At 44.2% G+C, this 23,095-nt stretch overlaps 1 protein-coding gene across 11 annotated transcripts in view; it reads right to left on the bottom strand.

Moving 5' to 3' along the window:
* Window positions 1-23,095, bottom strand: part of KTN1 (kinectin 1) — a 57,171-nt gene that overhangs the window by 31,284 nt on the left and 2,792 nt on the right. For 8 of the 11 annotated variants that reach the window (XM_058807577.1, XM_058807576.1, XM_058807574.1 and 5 more), the window contains exons 3-17: window positions 21,099-21,266; window positions 18,722-18,852; window positions 16,306-16,422; window positions 11,977-12,117; window positions 10,022-10,128; window positions 8,564-8,696; window positions 7,388-7,475; window positions 6,931-7,097; window positions 6,260-6,328; window positions 4,420-4,457; window positions 3,744-3,834; window positions 3,413-3,481; window positions 2,662-2,699; window positions 2,455-2,545; window positions 176-244 (exon numbers count right to left, since the gene is read on the bottom strand). In XM_058807577.1, coding sequence (XP_058663560.1) covers window positions 176-244; window positions 2,455-2,545; window positions 2,662-2,699; window positions 3,413-3,481; window positions 3,744-3,834; window positions 4,420-4,457; window positions 6,260-6,328; window positions 6,931-7,097; window positions 7,388-7,475; window positions 8,564-8,696; window positions 10,022-10,128; window positions 11,977-12,117; window positions 16,306-16,422; window positions 18,722-18,852; window positions 21,099-21,266 — 1,517 coding nt within the window. The remainder of the gene's footprint in view (window positions 1-175; window positions 245-2,454; window positions 2,546-2,661; window positions 2,700-3,412; window positions 3,482-3,743; window positions 3,835-4,419; window positions 4,458-6,259; window positions 6,329-6,930; window positions 7,098-7,387; window positions 7,476-8,563; window positions 8,697-10,021; window positions 10,129-11,976; window positions 12,118-16,305; window positions 16,423-18,721; window positions 18,853-21,098; window positions 21,267-23,095) is intronic. The other 3 variants (XM_058807575.1, XM_058807568.1, XM_058807565.1) reach the window with 2 other exon arrangements.

The following is a 23,095-nucleotide window of genomic DNA, read 5'->3' on the forward strand; positions in this document are numbered from 1 at the left end:
GTCTACAAGACAGTCACAACTGCCTTACTTGACCCCGCACAGAAGAGAAAATACCTAAAAAAGCATCAGGTTTTGACATCAACCAGCTCAGCCTACAGCCAGGTTAAGAAAAAACACTGAAGAAATTAAAAGCACAGAAGATATTTGATAAAAGCTCAGCAAACACTGGTTGTACCTGCTCAGACAGGAGAGTCTGCAGCTTCTGAACTTCAGCTTGCAGAGCTGTGTTTTGATCCTTCAGAACCTGGAAGAAAATTGAGCATTTTATCAGTTCAGAACTGCAGAGCCTAAATACAGCCTTTCCATAATGGCAAAAAGGCAATTAAATAGCACAGAAGTAATTACAGAGAGTTCTTTGGAAGCTTCACGACTACAAAGAGCCCTTCCCTTCTCTGTCTTGCTTTTCTGTATTAAGGACAAAAGTATTGTCCTTATGTCCCATGAGAAATTCAGCTGTTACCATCTTTATTTCCTGGCAAAGAATCAGACAGTACTAAATGTGAGAAGCTCAGAAAAAAAACCACATTTTCCTCCTAAAGCAGCACCAGCATTGTGTCAAGATTTAATAACTGCGTCTTACAAAACCCTCATCTGGTGAAGCAAATCATCCCAGATCCCCTTTCTGAGTTCCCTTCAGCTGCCTCAGTGCACAGCAAGGACCTGGCAGTGCAGCACAGAGAGGTATGCACAGCTCCCACACCTGGGAAGAGGTGGATGGGAAGGACAGACAGACTCTGCCTCTCCTCCTGCATTCCTGCTCCATACAATGGTCACAGCAGCCCTTAACAGACAGTGTTCTTAAATCTTCCTCTATTTTTTTTTTTTTTGTCTTTTTAAAGACTTGCTTGGTGCTTTACAAAAGTGAAAAGCATGACATGTGCTCTGCAAAACCCCCAAAATCTCACAGGGAAAACACAAGCAGGAAAGGACAGCAACAGTGAGGATTAAATGCACTGCTCTGGTTTGAACCTGGCTTTTCCCTCTTTCATGTGCCTGGGAAAAAAGCAGCACTTCCTTAGGTGGAAGCATTTAGACCAGCACTGGTCTGGTTTCTGTTTGGGATCAAAGAGAGGAGGAAGGAGAGGGCAGCAGTGCAATAATCTTCATGCTGGGAGCACACTGTGGATTTCTGCACCATCACAATGCTGATGATCTGCATTCAGCTTTCTATTCACCTCCCAAGAGCTGCTGAAACTGCCTGCAGGTGATTTCTGCCATTACTTTAGCACTGAACTGATTACAGCACATAACCATTCACAACACCTCTAAGGCCTTTTTCCTGGGAACAGCTACTACAGAAACCATCACACTAAAAGGATGCTCCTATTTCTTCCCACATTCATTTTCACCTCACTACCATTTATAATGTTCCACCACACAAAGCCCTGAGAGTGGCACTAACTTGAGGCTTGCCCACTTCCCCCAGCCTGCCACCTCTTCCCACACTGGTTATGCACCTGTGACCCAGCACACAATCAACAGCTTTATTCCAAAAAATCAGCTGAAATTGTACTTTGTTTCCTATTTTATTAATTGAATAAATTTCTTCCCTCTTCTCCTCTGACAGCTTAGAGAAACTACAGAGCCTTGGCAAGGGACTCTCATCAAAACCTCTTTGAAAGTGGCACTTAAATACAAAAATCAAGTTTACTGCCTGCTTCAAAGAGCTCCAGGAGACTCCAGAGGCTTCTCCTACAAAAGCATCCTGCCTCTGCCACTGCCCACTCGCTCTGTTCCTCACTAGCAAACTCACCAAGGTGACAGTGGCAGCTTCAGAGGGACTGACCTCACACAACATCAGAAACATCAGAGGAGCAGCAGCACCCACCACAGGCTTTAGAGGAGTTCAGGGGATGGAGTCAGCACCTCTCTCTGTTTCTAAGAGCCCAGGTTCACAAGAAAAAGGCCAAGGTGGCAGAGGGCAAGGAGGAATGAAGCTGCTCTCAGCACACACCACCCAGACACAAGCAGCAGCTTTGCTGTGCAGACCCCAGATGTCAGAACAAAAGCTGCAGCAGCTGAGCTGCAGCCTCATGAGCAAATGTGGGAAGAGGCAGAGTTAAAATAAGCATTTTCACATCTGCCTGACAGAAAACAGAGGCTTGGCATGATCATCCAAGCAGCAAAAGCTCCAAACAAAAGCACCAAGGCCTTGAAAGGCACATTTGCAGGTGGAATGCAGGGAAATCACAACAGTTTTTACTGTCCAACCTCCTCTCACAGAACTCAAAGCCCTCTCTCTCCACAACTCAGACACTGCATTTAACTTGTATCATCCCACCTCTCACTCTGCTGTGACACCCCACATTGCTCCTGCCTTACAAACAAAACATTGTAATTTATTTAAACACCCAAAAGTCAGTTTAATTTCACTGTTCTGCACTTGCTCCACAACCTCTGGAGACTGGAAAACTTACTGAAAACCAGCACAAAACCACCTGTTCTGTATTTTACCTTGAATTCTTCTTTTGTGTTAGAAATCTGAGCGAGTTCTTCTCGAAGCTGATCTTCAAGAGTTCTTATTTTGTCATCTTTCATGTGAATGCTGAGACAGAGCAGAACAGTTAAACACATTTCCCCATCCAAGTCTTACAAAAAGCATTACTAAAAAGAACATAAAAGACTGTTAAACATTGTTTATCAAATCCCAGAGCTATTTACCTTTTCTGCATCCTTTCCAGCTCATGTGCAGCAGCAGCCTAGATTATAAAGAGGATTAACACAGACTTAGGATACATCACATGATTCAATCAACCTTTCATTCCACAATATTAAAAAGCTAGAACAAGTCATTTGGCCTCCCAGCACATGACTGAAATCAAGAGTGAAAGGGGTAAGTTTGTCTTCATGCACTTTTACAGCATCAATCCACAAGCATGCAATTATACAAAGGGAAAACCATCTCCAAGAGATTCATTTGACAACTGGGATTATCTCTAATTAAACACTTCATTTCCACTTCTGTAATGAACAGGCCACATAGCAGCAACACAGGGACAGCATTTTGTTTGGCTCTAAAAACATCTCTGTGGTGAGGCAGGGGGAGCTGTGGGATTTGGGGGTTTTTTGGGGGTATGTTTATGACTCTTGTATGCAAATTCCAGGCCTGCATATTCACAGACAGCTGTGCTCACTCCTGTCCTGCACTCTGCATGCCTGAAAATCTAAACCAACCAAGCAAAACGCTTCAGTAATTTGGATATCCAAGTACAAGACTCTGCTGGTGAAGGAGGGGGAAGAATTAGGGCTCACAGCAGCAATAAGAACTGCAGGGAATCAGATCTGAGCCCAAGCCGGAAGCCTCGCACCATTAAGGTGCTTAAGCAGAGCTTGCTTAAAGCCAACAGATCTGCATTTGCATTTATGACAGAACAGGTATTGGAAGGGAGGAAAAGCAAAACAACTGTTTCACCTGTTCATTTGTCACAGCCTGTAACTTCTGTACTTCTGATTTCAGGGAGAGGTTCATATTCTGTAAGACCTGAAGGAAGGAAAAAAATAAATGTATTTACAGTTCATACACAGTGTCTTTCACTCTCCAGAGTGAAGTTTCAGGGGATTTTTTGAAGGAATATCCTCAAGTTTCCTTATCAACAGCTTTTCCAGCACCCAGCACTGGCCTTGCCTAGCAGAGCAGACCTGTACTTGAAAAGGCTGTTTCTAGACCCAAGGACAGCAGCCTTGGGGGCTGCATTTTGTACATGCAGCCAGCTCAGCTGGCATTTGCACAGCTTTTATTGTACCTTGAGCTCTTCCTCCTTGCTGGTTAAGTTGGCACGTTCATTGCCTAATGAGTCCTCCATCTGCTTGATCTGTTTGTCCTTCTCTGCAATCCTGCACAAGGGGGAAACAGAGACAGATCAGCACAGAAGATGTGGATGGAAATGGTGCAGGAAGCATCGGGCTAAACCCAAAACACACCCTGGCCCTTCAGCCCAGCTCCTGCTCCAAATCCTGCTGACTGTACACTTTGGGTCCAAAAGCTTTTCCCTTTTAAATGCTGTCTGCCTGCCAAAAAATTTATGAGACATTCCCTAGCTCTGAAACACAAGCAGCAGCCCGTGTCCCAGAGGGAGAAGCCTCCTGGCACAGCCCCACAGCCCAAATAACAACAATTCTCACGGTCACGCACATTCCTGCACGCTGCACTGACCCTGCACAGGCAGGGACCAACAACACAGGAGATGCTGCTTGCTCTGGGGCTCAGAGCTACAGCAAAACTCCAAACCTGAGGCCAACAGGGAAGGGAAATCTGTAGGAAGCTGTTTCCCAGCTCCCAAGGCGGTCTCATGAGGAGTTAAAAGCAGAGACAGCAAGATCTCCTTCAGCAATGCCTCCCCTATGCTCTGCACATGAATGAAGGGGAGGTGGCAGCAACACCTCCCAAATCCTAAAATCCCAGAGGAAATGGATGCTCACACTTTGTGAAGTTCTTCTGCCAGGACTGAAGCTGAGGTCTGCAGGAGGGAAAGACAAAAATAAAAACAAATAACTGGAAGTAAAGCAAGTCAAAGAATCCCCATCTTCACTGCAAAGAATCCCCATCTTCGCTGAGCCAGGAATAGCATTTGTCTGGTTATTTGAAACTGGCACAGGATGCTTCCAAATATTTCCTGGCTAAGGAACATTGAAGGAATACCAGCACATAGGAATGGCCCTTCCCCTCTGGCCTGGTGCAACATGAAGGGAAAAACGACCCCTAGAATTTGTCCTTCACTAGATTCAAACAAGCCACAGGCTCACCAGTACTTCCCTTCCTAGGAACTGAGTGTTTTATGGGATATTCTGCTGACAAACCACTTAAATTAAAAAAAAAAAGATAAATTTAAAAAGTAAGGAAAAAAAAGGGAAAAACAGAAAAAAAAGGAGAAGAAAAAAGAGGAGAAGAAAAAAAGGAGAAGAAAAAAAGGAGAAAAGGGAAGAAAAAATGGGCGGAAAAAAAAGGGGAGAAAAAAAGAGGGGAGGAAGGGAAAAAAAAGGGAGGAAGGGAAAAAAAGAAAAAAAAAAAGGAAAAAAAAAAAAGGAAAAAAGGGAAATCCTGCCCAGTGCATCGGGACTTGTGTAGTGAACAGAAACAGCACCATAAATTCAGCAAGTGGCATTTTCCCCTCTGGAAAAAGCCTGTTACCTGTCCCTAGGCTGTCACACACAACAGGGCAAGACAGACCCACCACACTGGATGTGAAGGGACCTCTGCAGATTGTAGTAGAATTTCCATGCTCACAATTCCAGACCCTTCTAACAACTAAAGGAGTTTCATCATCCCTGATATCCAGAGCAGGATGCAACCCCAATTCCCCTCTCCAAAGTGTTATTTTCACCCCCACTATGCATGGTGGAAAAACATCCCTAAATTTTCATGGCCAGCTGAGGCTACCTGGAGAAAACACACACCTCCAGCATCCTTCCCTGTGTAACTCACGGCCAAAAAGTCAAATTTCCCTTGGAATTTATTTCCAAAGCCCTTAAAGGGATGAGAGGAGCAGGCCATGAAGATGCTGGAAATCTAAAATGGCTCTTCCCTCACTGCTCTCCCCACCCAGTGGGTTAAAGCACTTCAAGCAAAGCCAGATTTTCAGCCTGATGTTGAATTTAATCAAATTCCATCAAGCACATCCATGATTAAAAGAAGGAAGCATCCAACTGCATAGGACCAGCCTCCACCTGTGCCCCCAAAGCCTTTCTGAGCTGATTGCTGTGACCTTCTTCTATGTGGAGGCAACTCCAGTGATCCTGAGGCTTTACACAGTGTTTACAACAGAAATAATGGCTGCAAGAAACTAGTTAAACCAAAATTTAAAACATTAAAATAACTGAGAAAGGTATTGTGCAGATTTGGTGGGCTTTTGGTGTGAATTTTTTTTTCTTTTCTGCTTCTGCACAGAAATCAGCATTAAAATGAACAGAGCTACCACAAGGGAAAAAGCACAATCAGGTGGTTGACAGGAGGACTGCAGAAAGACCAAAAGAACCACGAGACAGAATTGTAGACATGCAAAGCTACAGGACAAAAACCATTGAAAAAGGTACCATACCCTTTAGTTATAAATGAAAGCCATTATGGGAGGAAATAAATGGATTTTCCCCCCCCAAAAAAAGAAGCTTAAAGTTTTAAAACAGTTTAAAGACCATTAGAAAAGAGGATGCTAACAAGTCTCTGCTTTCAGCATTTTATCTCATACCCAGCTACAAAAAGTCTTACTTTGAATGAAAGTTCACAAGTCATGACTACAAAAGGAAGTCTGAGAACATGCTGTACCTGGGCTGCCATTTGTGAATGAAACTTCTGAAGCTGAGCATTCAAAGCATCATTCTGCTCTATCAGCTCCTTGTAAAAGAGCACAGAAAGAAAAGCAGGCTGAGATCTGCAGCTACTCCACTTTTGCCAGGATTAGCTTTTAGCCATGATTATGTTAGTAAGAACAGTTCAGCATTTACATGTCAGACACTTTACAAAAGATGCTGGTTGTTTTTTTTTTCTCCCCACTACAACCAACCAGTTGGAGTGGAAGCAACAGAACCTGTTCTGTATCAAGGAAAAACATTCCCTGCTCCACCATGACCCATCTGGTTTCCCTGAAGCCCTCAAAGGTTATGTCCATGCTGCCTCTCACCACCCGATGCCAGGAGGAAGGAGATCACACAGAAATTAAAGGTTTGCTGCTCCCCACACCATGGATCATTTCACAGCTTCAGAAATGGGCTCTGCACCTTTTCCTGACTTGCCCCAAGTGCTCCTCAAGGTGTGAGATGGCCCCACACCTCCTCAAATCACCACACACAAGGTCTCACTCCATAAACAGAGTTTTTTCACCCTTTATTCAGTGGGGAAGCCTCACTAAAGCAGCATTTTAGAGATAGTTGTGTGTTTCCACAGACACAGAGTGAAAGGGAAAACCCCAACCTCTTAAAACACTTGAGGAATACTACCTGCACCTGCATTTGCATGGAGTCCTCCTCAGTAGCTCTCTTTTGCTCAGCCTCCAATAACTGCAGCATCCTCTGCTCCAGCTGCTGTTTTGACACCATTGTATCAGTAAGTTTACTGTGCAAGCTCTGGATTTCATTGTCTTTGGCCACAAGCTTATTCTGCACATCTGTAGCAGAAATGTCAGGATTTTAATTCAGAAGTCAATATTTAACTTTGGGGGAAATAATTTTCACTGTAAATGGGGAGGCTGATTAGGAACCTCACTCCAAGGCCCAGCTCCCCCATCAGCACTCAGACTACCTGGAATCCCAAACCACTTTCCCCAGGGGTGCTGAAGCAGGGCTGACTTCACCTGAGCTTTATTTAAGACATTTACTCAATAATGCCCCTTTTTTTACAAATGGCAACAGCCAGTTCACTGCAGTAAGAACTGTTTGAGAATTTTGTGATACTTGCCTTGTTGTGCTGCCTCATGTTCTGCTGTTCTTTTCCTGAGATAAGCCTGGATTTCTTCCCATCTTCTCTCTGCTTCCTGCTGCTGGACCTTCACATTGAAGAAAGAGTTGATGAGAAGAATGTAATTAATTTCTTTACCTTTAATTTCTTTCTGAAGCATTCAGAGTGCATCTCCTCAGTGCTAGTCCCAAAACATATGGCAATGAAGTGAAATTGTTTCTTGTTTCCATTAGGGCACATCAGAGAGACAGAGTGCTCTGTAATCCTCCTCCTAGACTAGTTCAGCCTATTAATTTGAAAGGCAAATTGTGAACAGGATTTCATTATAGGCTCTTAACAGAATGGTTTCTGCAATATGAAAATGTAGCATCCTTGCCCTGATAGTTCAGAATTAATACCAGAAGCCAGACCAGCCAAGCATCACATAAATCTGCATTCAGTAATTAAAACATCTCAACTCTAGATACCAATTCTCCACCTGCCAGGGCAAAAGGCAGGGAGAACTTCTGGAATGTAAAATTTAATTGGAAATATTAAGGAAATCATGAGACCTCTGGATTGACATTCTCATCTGAAAACACTTTCTCTTCTTAAAAAAATCAAAATACTTTTTCTTCCAAAGAAATAGAAAGAGATTTATCGAGAAGCCTGTCCACTTACAATTTAATTCTTTTAAAAGTATATTTATTTTATTAATTTATATTTTAAAATTAAGTTAATTTAACTCTTTAAAAAGTGTATTTATTTTTAAATACATTTAAGCAAAATGTATTCTAAAATAAATGCATTTTAAAATAAGTGCATTTTAAAATAAATGCATTTTAAAATAAATGTAATAAATAAATGTAGCTTCAAATGAAAACCACACAAGGACAGTGGCATCTGGATGAATGGCTCTGAAGTACCAACTCCTGTTGGACTTGTGCTCTCACAGAAAGCAAAATAAAAAGCTTAACTGGTGATGTTGAAAAGATATTTACCTGGAAGGTAAGTTTCACTTCTCAGGGAGGTCTGTAATCACTCACAACCCAGTGCATTGAATAAAACCATTGAACACAGCCCTAGGCTGGCTGAGCCCATCTGAAACAAGCAGCTCAAGCAATTCCCACCCGCCTCACATCCCAGCTCAGACAAAACCCTGAGCACAGCCTGAGAGGCAGAGCCAACCCCAGGCACCTTGAGCTGAGCCACTGCCTGCTCTGCATTCTTCTTCTGGAGCTCCTCTTGCTGCAGTTTGCTGCTCTTCTCCCCCAGCTCATTCATCAGCCTGGCGTAGTCCTGGCGCAGCTTGTTCAGCTCTGCTGACTGCCTGCAGACAAACAAACAAACAAATAAACAAATAAACATTGCCACAGGTTTGCTACTCAAATGTCAACAGCAAGTCATGCATTTGCAACCAAAGGGCGGGTTTGGGGTGTTTTCCCCCTCTGAGATGGTTTTATCCTAGAAAGGGATGAGGGTCAGGTACTCCTGGCCATCCATGGCAGCAGAACCATTGGTCCAGGTGAGCAGCACAGGTCAGCAGCCACAAGGCAGAGTCAGGAATTCAAGGTCAGCAAGGAGCCACAAGCAGCAGCTCCTGGAAGAGGTCTGCAAGCTGCCTGGCAAGATTTGAGCAGGCTGATGTCAGCTAAAGAGGCTCAGCATAAGGAAAGGTCTCACGTTGAAATTCACATTCTTTTCCCATAAAGGATTATTGATCCTTGCTGGTTGAGGACTGTTCCTCCTGGACTAACTGCACACATTCCTTCAGAATATTTGTTGCCTCCTGGCCTTGACCTGACTATTAACTGATGGAGGTATCTGATGCACTTTCTCAGCTGGGAGAGAAGATGCATTTGTTCAGCCCAAGGGAAGAATTTTAAGAGGTTCCCCTTTGTGCCTAAGCAAGTAAAAAGCATTTCATTTTTATCTCAGGTTTGCTTGAATTAAAGCCTTTTCAGGATAACTATCTGAAAGATAATGATGCTTCATTTAAATGAACAGGACACCTAAAATGAGAGCTCCACACTCTTCTCTGAGCACTTGACATTCAGTAATAAATATCTGAGAGAGGATACTGCGTCAGATTTGTCTTCTACATACCTTAACCAGGGTGCTCAGCTTTTACCTGCACAATGCACAAAATCCTCCCTGCCAGCTCAGGGGCAGCCCAAGTCATAACTCCCAAAAGACAAATTTTGTTTTTCCAACCATTTGCAACACCAGCAAATAAATCCAAGTGCCACCCCAGCAGCATCAGTACCTGCAGGGTATTGATATGTAAGTTTAGAGCTGCTGTTCTCCCAAGAGGCCACAACCAGCACCTCTCCTAAAGCCCCAGGGGAAGGATTCACACCCTGCCAAAAACACCAGAGGTGCCTGAGCACTGCTGCACCTCCTTCTCTTAAAGCCTCAGCAGCACAGCCTAAAGCCTCAGGCTTCAAGTTGAAAAAAAGGCAAATATTTGTTCTGAAAGCCTTGGCTCAATGCAAACACCACCAGCTACCTGTCCAGCCCCAAAATATTTGTGTTCCCAGCTTAACCACTAATTCAGAGACAGCCAAGGACTTGGAAACAAAAGAAGCAGAAGCCAGAACAGCTCTTCAGGGGAGGCTCAAAAGCACACAGAGCTCCAAAGAGCTGCCAACATACTTGCTCTCCATTTGATTGGTGGAAGTGCTGACAGCATCTCTCAGGATACCATTTTCCTGCTTCAGGTGGCTTATCTCTGCCTCCATCTGCTCACGGAGCTGCTGGAACTGATGGGGAAAGAAAGATCAATTCTGGGAAAGATTAAGCTAAGGAGCAATAAAAACAAAAGAAACCAGCTTGTACAAGTAGGGAAGATATCACAATAATTTCAGTAAATAAAACTAAGTGGGTTTTTTGGGAGAGGGGGAGCTTTGTTCCTTCCTCACACACCAGTTGTTAAATTAAACTGTGCTACCGAGACCCTTGTGCTCATATCAAAGCTCAGGTTTCCTTTTATATCAGTGCATCAACCTATTTATCAGGCAAGCTTTTTTATGGTTTAAAAGGCTACATAAGTGTTACTCAGAATACCAATGGCTCAGCTACATAACCTGAGATATTTATCAATAACTGGATACCAATATATCCCTTTTCCAAAGGGAAATAAAACAAACATGCTGTGAATTATCATTAGATAATTTGTTTGCTGTTCCTTTCAACAAACAAGGAAAAGTAAAAAGAAACTAACAACACACAGATTACAGCATGCAAACTACAAAAGGCAGTCCTCATCTAATATTCTGATTTTTAGCAAGGTTCCAAAGCTAAGGCAGAAAGAAGTCCTGATAACCCAGGTTCAGAATGGTGTGAACAATGTCAAAAGACAGGATTTAAAGAAAAAAAATGGACTCTGCATATGCAGAGACAGCAGAGCTGGTCTTGGAGCCCAAAAGTCTGCTCTGAAAATCCTTGAGCACACACAACAGTGTTCCTTTATCAGTGCTAGCCTGCAGATATGGCTGACACCATTCCAGGACCCAGTTTCATCAAGTGGATGATTCATCAGTGAGCCTTTCTCACACCAGAAAATCCAAATAAATATTTGTGTAACAACCCAGCAGCAGGGAGCAGTCCCTTGTAGGGCACCACCTCCAGTTCTGCCCCAAACGTAACAAGCTGGGCTTTGGACATTATTGGGGGGTTCTTTTCTTTGCCTGTTTTGTTTTTTAATGCCAAGATCCCAAGAGAAGCAGGGGCACAAACCCCACCCAGCTGGAAGCTGTGGCCATTTCCAGCTCCTCTGCCATGCTGCAGCACATCAGCAGAGGGAGCAGGACCAGAGCACTGGATCTTTTCTATTTCCTTTCTCCAGCTCAGCCTGGGACAGCAGTATTTGCTGAAGTCTCCCAGGTGTGCCCAGGTCTCCTTCCCCCTTCCCAGCCAGCAGCAAGGCCCTCTCCTTGTCCAGTTATCCACACAGGTTCTAAAGAAGTTTCTTCTGCTCCAAAACTGCAGAGATGCTGTTCTCCAAAGGGCCATGACAGAAGATACAAATTTCAAGTTAGGAAGTTCACATGTTGGGCTTAATGCTGTGACAGCCACACAGGACAGAATGACTAGAATGAAATCTAAGTATAAGATGGGCCATTTTCCTTAGAAAAATCTAAGTTAAACTTTTAAATCTGATGAAACAAACCCTTCTGAGGTCACTCCATTATAAAGCAACTACAATAGAAAATAACAAGGGTCTTAAAAAAATAAAAGTGGCTGCTCTGCAAATACTTCCAGCAAAGCACTCCCTCAGGCACTGATATTTCATGTGTATTACGCTATGCTGTCACTCTGTACTGTAATCTTAGGGACATTTATCTGCTGGTAAATGATCATCAGCATTAGTGGCTCCCTTAAGCTGAGTATTTCAATTAGACTTCACACTTTAATTGAATAACATTTCAGCAGAACACCAGGAAGAAAAAGTCACCAGATCAGGGAGCAGCTGCCTGGCCAGCACTGGGCTTTGCACACCTGTGAGAACTCCCTTTGCTTCAAACCAGGAATCCACCACAAAGTTTTGCAGTGATTTCTCAGCAGTTATGCATGAGCACCAACCGCAGGAGTTTTGGCAAAGCATTTACCTTCATCTTCATCTGCTGAGACTCCTGGTAGCTGACGTGGATCTTGCTCTGGAAGGTGCCGTGCTCCTTCTCCAGCGCGTTGATGCGCTCGCGCATCTTGGCCGTGAGCAAACCGTTCCTCTCCTTCTCTGCCACCAGCTCCTGGGAAGGGACAGCAAAAGGGAAACAAGTTGTCAGCACCCAGGACATCCCTCTGGCTGTGCTGAGCAGCCCAGACCCCTGCCAGGGGGCTCAGAGACCCTGGCACAGAGCCCAAACACCTGTGGGTTTGATTATGACCCGTGGAGCAAGTTACCAACCTTAGATGAAGATCTGCAAGCCATGACAAATTAAGTAGAATGACAGTGAATTTATCACAGGGTGAAAAAATAGATTTTTTTGGGGTTTTCAGAATGGGGATTCAGGGGGGAAAGATGGAGGGATCTGGGCGTATCCAGCCTTTCTCTGCCACAGACATCTTTTCATTAAAATCCTTTCGTTAGGATTTTTCCTGCTGAAGCTGAGAAGTTTCAGCAACAAAGTGTAAACAATGGTTATCTGCTGCTGTGGAATGCAACAGGTGGATCCATGATTGGTCTCTTGTGGATGTTTGGATTTACTGACCACTCACAGCAGAGCTGTTCTCGCTTTCTGCCAGGACACAGACCTTTGTTATTCACTCTTTTCTATTCTTAGCTTAGCTAGCCTTCTGAGAGCTTTTCCTTCTATTTCTTTTTAGCATAGTCATAATGTAATATATATAATAAAATAATAAATGAAGCCTTCTGAACATGAAGTCAACATTCTCGCCTCTCTCTTCATCTCAAAAACCCTTGTGACCACTGTCACATTTCTCCTTCTTCTTCTTCTTGGCCTCCATCTTCTGCTGTGATATTGGCACTCACAGATTGGTTTAGAGTAGAAGCTCACTGTCTAACATAGGTGATGGGTATTGGGAAGTAATTGTAAACATTGTACATGTAGGCTTTAGTACAAAAACATAACACTGCCCCGGGGGCAGAGTGCCTGGACTGCCTTACTGAATGGACCTCAGCAGGACAGGAGAAAGAATTTTATAGATAAGGAACAATAAACAACCTTGAGACTGCGAAATGAAGAGCTCTGACGCCTTCTTCAAGCACCAGGTTGGGAAAAGAGACTTTCCAACTTTTCTCAGGGTCACTCTGACCAGCGAGAGATCCTGACAAGTCACCCACTGCTGCTTTCTTAAGGCTAAGAGTCTTTTAAGATAACTAAAAGTACAATAAAAGTGTGCATCAAACTGAAGCTGTTGGAGTTCTGGACGCTGCGAATTTTAGACTCGCTGTGCTGAAAGACTCTGACTCCCAGGAGAGCACTTCAATATTTGACCTGAGGCTGTGAAACAGGCTTCCAAAATTGCTTGATAACACTGGGATTATGGGTGTGGAGTTAGATTAGAAGTGTGTAATACTACAGGGTGGAAAACTTAGAGTTTAGTTTTAAAATATAGTAATATATATAGAGCAAGATAGAAGTTTTAAGGCAGAAGCTGGTCCTTCTTCTTTACTTTATTCTTTCTTCTTTCTTTATCTTCTTCTTCCTTACTTACTTCTTTGCCTTCTTCTTCCTTCCTTCTTTTTTACCTTCTTTTTCCTTCCTTCTTTACCTTCTTATTTACCACCTTCTTACTCCTTCTTCTTGGGTTTGGGTGGTATTTTGCAATTGGACAGAAAAGTCTGCATTGCGGATTTGGAGTGATTAGTTATTGCATTAAAAGTGAAAATAATTTAGGTGTAATTCCTTAATTGGATAGTTTAGCCTTAAAAAACCTTTAGCAAAAGATTGTTAACCATTTTATACCTAGTTAGTGAAGAACTGTACAATTCACTACCTGTGAAACTGTAACATAAATAAGAATTAATAAACACCTAATCTGAATGCAAACTATCATCTGGAGTACCTTGAATCCCAACCTCAACAAGGGAAAAAAGAATTCAAAAACCAACATTTAATGGTGTGACGATTGAACTCACAACCTTCCTGAAGTCAGCATCCAATCTTCATTCAGCAAATTTACAGAATCAAACCAAACTTCCAAAACCTTACACTGATCCTGTATCATCATAAATCTCACATTTATTAAAAAGTTTGCCAATTTAAACACTGATCTTGTGTTGTCTCAGAAGAGATGGGAGCCTTATTTCTATCAAGTCTGGCCAAATCAGAGTCCTAACAACTAAAACCACAGACATCACAGAGGACAAAACTTAGACTTTCATCCCAAGTTTAGCAAAATGAAGAACAGGTAAAGCACCGTGGCAAAATAGAGCACTTTAGAGCAAAGTAATTGCTTTGCAGCAGGTTGCAAAGCCAACAGCTTTGCCACAGGAGATGGGGTATTAGTGCACTACAAAGGCCAGAGAAGCCCTGAATCCCACCAGCATGATGCCACATTACAGCTTTCAGATGAAAATACACATTGCTTTTTAATCTTTTATTAGCCAGTAATTCAACCCAGACACCTGAGAAATCCACAGAGCTGCTCCTCTGCAATATAAACGCACTTGCTGTAGTAAGCAAAACCATTAAGTGCAGCTTTCAGCAGCTGTCATCACACAAATAGGAATTTGTACCACCCCAGCTTCAGGTGTTTTCAGCCACACAACTCTTAACACTGCCAGGGAGTCCTGACACAATTTAAATGCTCTAAATTATTAGCCTGAATACCCTCTATCTCTTAGGAGTAATTACAGTCTTTTTCACCTTTTAGTTTAAATAAAAGCTATTCTGTCTTGTAGATCAAACTCCAAGTTTTAGGGCACTTTTGCAAATACAATATAGAGAGCTTGAAACAAATCTTTCTCCATGCTTTTTTAAACTAAGATGCAATTAAAAGAAGGGCACCAGGACATTGCAGCCTCCTGTACCCCTACATCATTCACCCACCATTCACTTGTAGCTCTCAATAACCCAGCTACCCTGCCAGGGCAGAACCAGAGATCCTGGGAAGATTAACTTTTCCCTGGTTTGTGTTTTGCCAAACACCTCTGAGTTCTGAGGTACTCAGCTCTTGCTCTCATTTACCCTCTCCATGTATTATCTTCATCAAGATCCCTGCAGGAATCACTCTGCACCTTGAAGCACCTTTAGCTTTTGACAGTGTTTTCAGAGAAACACATTAACTGGGAGATAGATAAGAGCTTTTATCAGTCAAGCTGAGCTTTATCCCTTGTTTGTCCTGATACTTCAACATTGCAGCAACTTTGCTTTTACCCATTTTCTCCCAGCTTTTCCCTTCCCCAATTCAGATGGGAAAACCCCCACAATGACTCCCACCTCCCTACAGCTCCTGCCTCTCCTCCACAAGCACCACTTTGCAGGTGTTTTTTCCCCAACCACATCTGCATTTCCCACACTCAGATTCCTTCATCCATTCCTTCTGCTCCTTCAGCCAGCAGATCCCTCTCTTCAATTTTATTCTGCAGTCCTGAGCCAGTTTCTTTTTTCCCCTCAAACACACCACAAGCCCCTTCTCTCTCTAGTTAGACATTGACTATCCCAAACTTCTTGATCCCAAACCTCTTAATCCCACTTGTAAACAGCTGTGCCCTGCCAAGAGCTCACACAACACCCCCCTCTCATCTCCTAACTCCTGCATTCTCTGGCCACTCTACTCCCACCTTTGGCCAACCCAGCTTTCTGTGCCCAAATTATGTCCCACGACGTGGCTTTCCTGAGACTAATGCTCATGTGCTTCCAGACCAGCCAAAACATACAAATCTTTCTCCCAGGACTCCAAAATTCTCATATCTGCCTCACTATTTGGTCTACTGTAACTGTTTTCCTCTGAAACATTTTCATAAAGCAGTTTTGACAGTGATGCATCAGCATCCCTCTAAGTCCAAAGCAATCAGAGCTGCACCTCCAGGGGCTAAGCAGGCAATATTCTGTATCTTCTGCACTTTCTGTATCTTCCTTCTTGAAGAAAACCAATGATTGTTGTGCCTAGAAACACACAGGCACGTGAATGCCACACTATGGACCAAATTAAAACTGTGATGCAGGAAAGACATTTCATATTTGCATCCACAGAAAGTCTCATAGTGGTGAAGGAAGTGCTTTTAAAGTAATCATTTGAAAAGAAAAACAAGCTCAGCTTACAAGTCTCAGTAAATTGAATTCTCTGGAAAAACTACTGGAAAGTAACTGCATAAATACATTGTAAAATCAAATATAGTGTCTGGTAAAGCTTTTTCAGTAAAAATAAATATCCTATCTTTTGGTTTAGCTGAGTGAGCCAGCATTTGCTGGCTGCTAGTCCTCCACACCCCTGCTCCTCTCTTCACCCATGAACACCTCAGTATTTACCTGGGAGAGCTGCTTGCACTGTTCCTTTGCCACAGCTGCCTCCTCCTTCACTGCTGTGAGCATCTTCTCCTTGTCCTGGAGCTGGTGCAGAGCTGCAGCTGTCTCAGCCTTGCTGGCCTGCAGCAGGATGACATAAAAATAACCACAAGTAGTGGCACAGCACACTAAAAGGCAGCAGAGCAAACCTGAGAGGAGGAAACACTCCCTCCTGCTCCCAATTTTTCCATCTGCACGATGCACGTGGCACCACCAGTACCCAGTTCTGCCACTAATGGATTCACCAGGCAAAGAAATGCATTTAGAAAGCATGGAAAGCAATTAAGAGGGTAAATGGGCTCTTAAGGTGCTTCCCATTGGAAAAGAACAGCCATTAAGAGAAATAATGGGAAAAGATGCAGAGATGCTGAATCAGTCAATAACTGTGGTTGGAAGGACTTCCAAGATCAGCTGGTCCAGCCCACACTCAGGGCAGATACAATCCAACAAATGTAATTGCTTGGAATATCTCACCACAAAGGGAAAAAGATCTGGTGTCTCCTTCCACTTCCCACTAGAGCCTCCAGCTCATGTAGCTACATTTCTGCTGGCACACTGACACAAAAAGTTTCAGAGATACTCCAGGGAATAGACCTAAAGGAACAATCCCCTAGCATACTGGCCCTATAAATGAAATAAATGTCATAAAGAGCACAAATGCTCTGAGTTTGTGCTCAGATTTGACTCAGGGAAGTGTGATGGTTGTTCAGTCTCAGCCCTAGCAGGTTCCAAGCCCAGACTGGATAAAGCCCTGAGCAGCCTGTGCTGATCTCAGACCTGGTGCTGCTTTGAGGAGGACGATGGATCACTCGGACATCACTCATTCAAGTCTGATAACTGAAGAAGGAAAGAAGTCTCAGTCCCATAAATGGACCCTGAATTTGTCTGGAAATTCTCCTTTAGAGGTAATGTGCATGCCTGCAGTACGAACACACTGTCAGGGACTTGCAGGAGCTACAGAGAGAACACAATTCACACTTCCACCTACAGAAACCCACTTTTTTTTGTTGTCTACAAACCCAGTTTCCATCCTAAACGTTCAGCTTTAACACCAAACCTTCCATTAAAACAAGAAAAAACCAGAGCAAGCAGGGTGGCTGCTCAAACAGGCAACACCATTCCAAGGGCAGCACTACTGGGTTTTGTCTTTGGAGGTTTTCAAGATGCAAGTGGACAAATCCCTGAGGAAACTGCTCAGAATTCAGTGTTGGAGCTGTTCTGAGCAGGCAGCTGGAGTGCAGAGCCCCTTGAAGCCCCCACCAGCCCAAAGTGTGCTGTTATTGTGATATATTGCATTAACTGGACTGACACGGAGCCAGTTCTGCATTTCTGGTACCGTGTCTGCAGAGGAATACAGGATTGCAAGAGCTCAAGTGTGACACACAGGATGTGACAAGCACAAAGTGACACCCACAGTGAGTCATGGCAGGGAGGAGTAGCTGTGTGCCCAGCAACAGGACCAGGAGCAATGGCCACAACCTGAAACACAAGTTGCACCTCATTGTGAATAAAAGCTGCTTTCCCTGGAGGATGGCACAGACCTGGAACAGCTGCCCAGGGAAGGGGTGGAGTTTCCCTCTGTGGAGACATTCCAAATCCACATGGACACATTCCTGTGTCACCTGCTCCAGGTGACCCTGCCTTGGCCAGGGGATTGGGCTGGATGGCCTCCAGAGCTCCCTTCCACCCCAAGGATTGTGAGATTCTGCATTGATAAGGAACTGGTGGACACCATTCTCTTCTGTCTTGACTACAAGAATTCAAAAGAACTGCCAAGCACCGGCACAGGTTGCCCAGAGGGGTTTTGCAGCCATTCCCTAAAGGCTTCAAGATATCCAGCCTGGATAAAGCATGGGCTGACCTCAGAGCTGGTCCTGCTTCAGGTAGGAGGCTGGAGCACTCCAAACCCCTTGAGATCCCTTCCAAACCTGAACTGCCCTACAATCCTATGAAAAATCTCCAAAGGAGTCAAACTACATTGTATAGACTTGCAAAGCACAGAATTAGTTCTGAATTCCTCCCACAGCTTATCCTATTCACACATTTGAGCAGGATCACTCCCAAAAGTCACCAGCCATCCCTCCCTGTGCCAACACACACATGTGTCAGCAGCAGCATTCCTGCTTGATTCTTGCCCTCCACGGCCATTCCTGCTGTTCCCAAGTGGCCAGAGCCAGCCCTGGCATGGCAGATGGCAGCACAAAGGCATCTGACAGCTCAGGGCTGCATGCCAGGCAAGCCCAGAGCAGCTGCAGAGAGCGTCCCAAAGGCAGACTCTGCCCAGATCACACTGACAGAGCTCATCTGACAGCACCCCTTCCAATTTCTGGTTGTTCAATCAGTTTTGTCTTCCCTCCCCACACACTCCACAGCCATTCACCTTTTGCAAGAAATCATGAATTGCACCAGATTTTTCCTTTAACACCTCCACGACACAGCGGGCCTCGTCTTCAGAGAAGATCATGTTCTTCATGGATGTTACAAAATCCTTGAATTTTACTTCAGCATTCTCTGCAACACAGAAGGGAGGGTTTATTTACTTTGGACTCCATACAGAATTATTTATTTTGCCTTGAAACAGCATGTGATGGGGTATCATTATGCATTATATTTAATTCCAGTCTGAAATGCCAAGAAGCAAGAGGTCATGAACATTCAGCAAAAACAACATCTCTCCAATTTAAACCCGATAACAATCTGCCAGCTGATAGTTTTGGGAAAAGAGAAAATCCCAGCACTCTGTTTGCACAGTTGGTAACGTTTATAGTGCTGCTAGCAAGAAGACAAAGCGTGACACAGATTTTGGAGGAGAAAAATAGCATAAATGTGAAAAATTTAAGAGTCCTGTCCAGTGTATCATGACAGTAATTTAAACTGAGCTCTCAATTTGGAGGACAGCCTGGCTGCACAAGCAATATGCACATGAAAATTAATTAATTTAAAAACTGGCACATTTTTGATTACAATATATGGAAGACAAAAATATTAACTTCCAAATTTAGATTGAGGGAACTGCTGCAAGAAGAGTTCAGCAATAGGAAGATAAATCAGTAAGATCCCTGTTAATGGCTGACCAAGTGTTTAAAGAGACACACACAAGGAAAGACAATTCAACTGAAACAAAACTGTTTTCTCTAACAAAAACCACTGCTCACAAACAGGCTGCTCATAAACAGGTCATTAGGTGGCCCTCTGACTCCAGGAAATGGGAGCACAAGACCAAGGCACCCCATATCACGGTCAAATATTCACCAGTGGCCAAAAGTGTGTGAAGGAATGGGAAGAATTAACAAAAGCAGAAGCTCAAAAGTGATGCTTGGTCAGAAATTGTCCCATAGATCATGGAGACAGGTCTGGTCAACCATGCCCCTGAAATCAAGTTAACACATCAAACCCAAAGATGTGTCTGAGAAATAAATGAAGAACAAAAAAGCAGCAGTGACTCTATGCCCTGAAAGAAATTACCAAGCATAAAATCACTGAATGACAGAGCATGGGGAGGGAGTGCTGAGGAATTCTAGCACACTCTGTCCTAGTCCTAAACCCAACTAAGCCTTCACTTCAGCTCACACCAGTGCTGCACTGACACCACCAGTGATGCTGCTACCAGGAATATGCCAAGATGCTGAGACCACAGCCCAGGAACTGATCCCAGCTGGGCCAGGAGCAGGAGCAGCCCCAGCCCTGTGCTCCCTGAAGGCACAGAGACCTTGCCCTGGCACCCAAGGAGCTTACAGTTAGAGCAGGGCAAGATTTCTATATTGGGAGGGCAAATCCCAGCTGACACAGGAGAATTAGGAGTTCATGGAGAAGGTCACAGCGTGCCGAGGAAATGAGAAGGGACAGGAGCACGTGAGGGGCTCTGATGCTGCAGGACAGAAACGTGCAGCCACTGAGCCAGCAGCACAACAGGAGCCTCAGGAATGTGGGAATCCAATTAAAGAGCTGCCAGAAAGCTTTGGAGGGGGTATTTTAGAAGACAAAACTAAACAGAGAAGTTCCAAAGAGCAAAATGAGTGACCAGACAGTGCTGAAGAATCAGCCTTCTGCCCAAACCTGAGCTGGGTGTCACTGCTCAGCTGCCAGGCTTTTCTCTGGCTGCTCACAAACTTGAGGTCTCAACTCATCAGGCTTTGAGATGGTCAGAGGCCTATTTAAAGCTTCAGAGTGGAACACAAGGCTCATTAATCACTCCAGGCATTTGTGGGAGAGTATGAAGGAAGTCCTCCTGTCCCAAGCAATTCTATCTGCACTGAAGGAAAAATTTGAGTCTCCCTGGAAAGTGCCAGACTCTCTCCGCTGACAATCTGCTTCAGGTCACTCTGCATTGCACTGGGTCAGCCTCAGATAGCTCCATGAACAGCCCTAGAGCATGCAGGCTGCCCTTCCAGCCTCCAGCAGACCCCAAGAGCTTGTGCTGAATGCCCTGGGTTTGGAGCCCATCCCTGTGAGCAATGTCTGAACTCTCCTCTGTGAACTCCCTTCACTGCATCTGTGTGGTCTGTGATCACCCCTTTGCTCACTGGGGACACAAAAGCCCAGTCAGAGCTGAAAGGATTCAGATGGCACAGAGCCCTTTGCACAGTGCCAAAGACAAGGCAGAAATGAGCACACACAAGAAGAGCATCCTGCAAAAACATTTTCCTCAAATCCCTTCTTCACATTACATCAGAGAGAATCCCCCTCCCCCCACTTCTTCCCTGCTGAATTTTGCAAGCAGGCTATGCCAGAAACACACTAAAATATCAGTTTCTTACCTTTATCCGTTTCATTCTTCAGTTTCTTGCCACTGCCCTTCTGGATGCCCTCATTCACATTGTGTTTTACAACTTCAACCGGCTCACGCTTTTCCAAAGTGCCTGAGTCAGAATTATCCATCAAAGGAATATAAGTAGTTGCTTGAATAAGAGGTTCATCCACCAAAACTGTAATCATAAGTCCACAGGATGGGTTAAAGCTTTGTAATAATTGACACCAACACTTTTAGAAAAGGTGCCACAACATTAAGAGTTGAAGTAAAGAATCTCCAACCTCAATAGTTAATTATACTCTCCATTTCTATTATCCTTCACAGTTTAACTCATTAAAGCTCTTCAGGTAAGTCCATTAAATAAAGGTCTCTAATGCATAGTAATTTAATAGCTTCAATTAAATTTCTACTTCCAAAGCTGTCTTTTAGCATTTTAACAAGAAGAGAAGAACCTTTACATTTGACTTTCATTTCACTTTAGTAAGAAAATCGCACGTGGCATCAACGATTTTACTTGTGGCTGTGGAGAAAATCATTCAGCATCCCTAAAACATGAATAAAGCCTTTTGTCCCTATTCTGCTAAAAGCTGGTACTTCACTGGCAGCATTTTCATGGATTACATCACCTGTGAACTCAGCCACTTGGGCAGAGCATGCAGCAGGGGCAGCACTCGAGCTCATTTTGCATGCAGACTCCACTGCCCTTAATGAAGATCTCTCATCTGTCAGAGCAGGTTTGGGCATCATTAACATGCAGAGAGGTGCTCAGAGGCACTGCCTGACCCCAGCCCTCCACTCCCACACCCTTGGATCACCGTGGTGAGGAGCAGCCTCTGCCCAAAGAGCTCCTCAGCAGAGACAGAAGCAGGAGAGGGGAGAGCAGGAGTGACAGAGCTGCAGCTGCTGCTTGCCCAGCTCCTGTTGCACACTGCCTGCAGGATGCCAGAGGCTGTGCATGGGCCAGCAGGCAAATCCCTGCCCCAGTCAGCCCACAGTGCAGGGCTGAGGGACAGCAGATGCCAGGCAGCAGCACAGAGAGAGGAGAACTGGGTGGGATGCAGGGTTTGGGCATCAGTGCAGAACAAGGATGCACTCCTGGCTGCCAGAGAGCAGTTATGAAACACTCCTAAATTCTGGCTCTGTAAAAGGAGTGCAATGGGCCAGATGGACCTTTTTGTGTCACCTGGTGCCTCTCCACTTCAGCAGCCAGCAAACACCTGCAGGTACACTGCAAGCTCAGAGGTGAGAACTCTCCTCCAGCAGAAACAACCACCAGCTGCTCTTCTTATATTTTCCCTTCCTCTCCTTATGAGCTTCCCTCCCTTCCAACACCTATTTAATATCAGTGAGACATTCTGCAGTATGAAATCCCCACAGTCATGTCCTGGCTAATCCTGGTGTCCACGAGAGCTCATTTTTACTCAGTCGTTGAAAAGAAAACAGTTTGCATTCAAATAATGCATGAGCTATTGCCCTGTAACACTGACAGCTCAGCTTTGCTGCTGCTGAGCTGGTACTGACATTCCCTGCCCTGTACAGACAAGTTTGTGGCCCCTAAAAAAGTGCAATGCACATATTTCCATCAGGAAAAGCACAAGAATAAAAAATGATCACATAAAAGGTGATCACATCAGTAGGTTTTTTCCAGCAATCATTTAGGAGTTTTTCAGCTATACAGGAACCCTATAGAGCTTGGAACTCCATCCTGGACTGAACAAGGTCCACAACAGATCTGCACCCTGATAACCTGACCAAAATATAAAGAGAACAGTGGGTAACAGTGCTCCAGGAGCAGCCCATCAGCTCCAACTTCACAGCTGCCCCAGCAGAGAAGAGTCTTGAGGAGCTAACAAGGTGGCCCCACAGAACTTCATAGTCACCCTGTGCCCAAAAGCCAGACACAACAGCAGCCATTGTAAAAAATTAAAAAAAAAAAAAAAAAAAAAACACACAGACACAGAGGCACAGTGAGCCAAGAGGACACAAGAAGCAGCATCTTGGCAG

The sequence above is a fragment of the Ammospiza caudacuta genome, chromosome 6, assembly GCF_027887145.1.
Source record: "Ammospiza caudacuta isolate bAmmCau1 chromosome 6, bAmmCau1.pri, whole genome shotgun sequence".
NCBI classification, from domain to species: Eukaryota; Metazoa; Chordata; class Aves; order Passeriformes; family Passerellidae; genus Ammospiza; species Ammospiza caudacuta.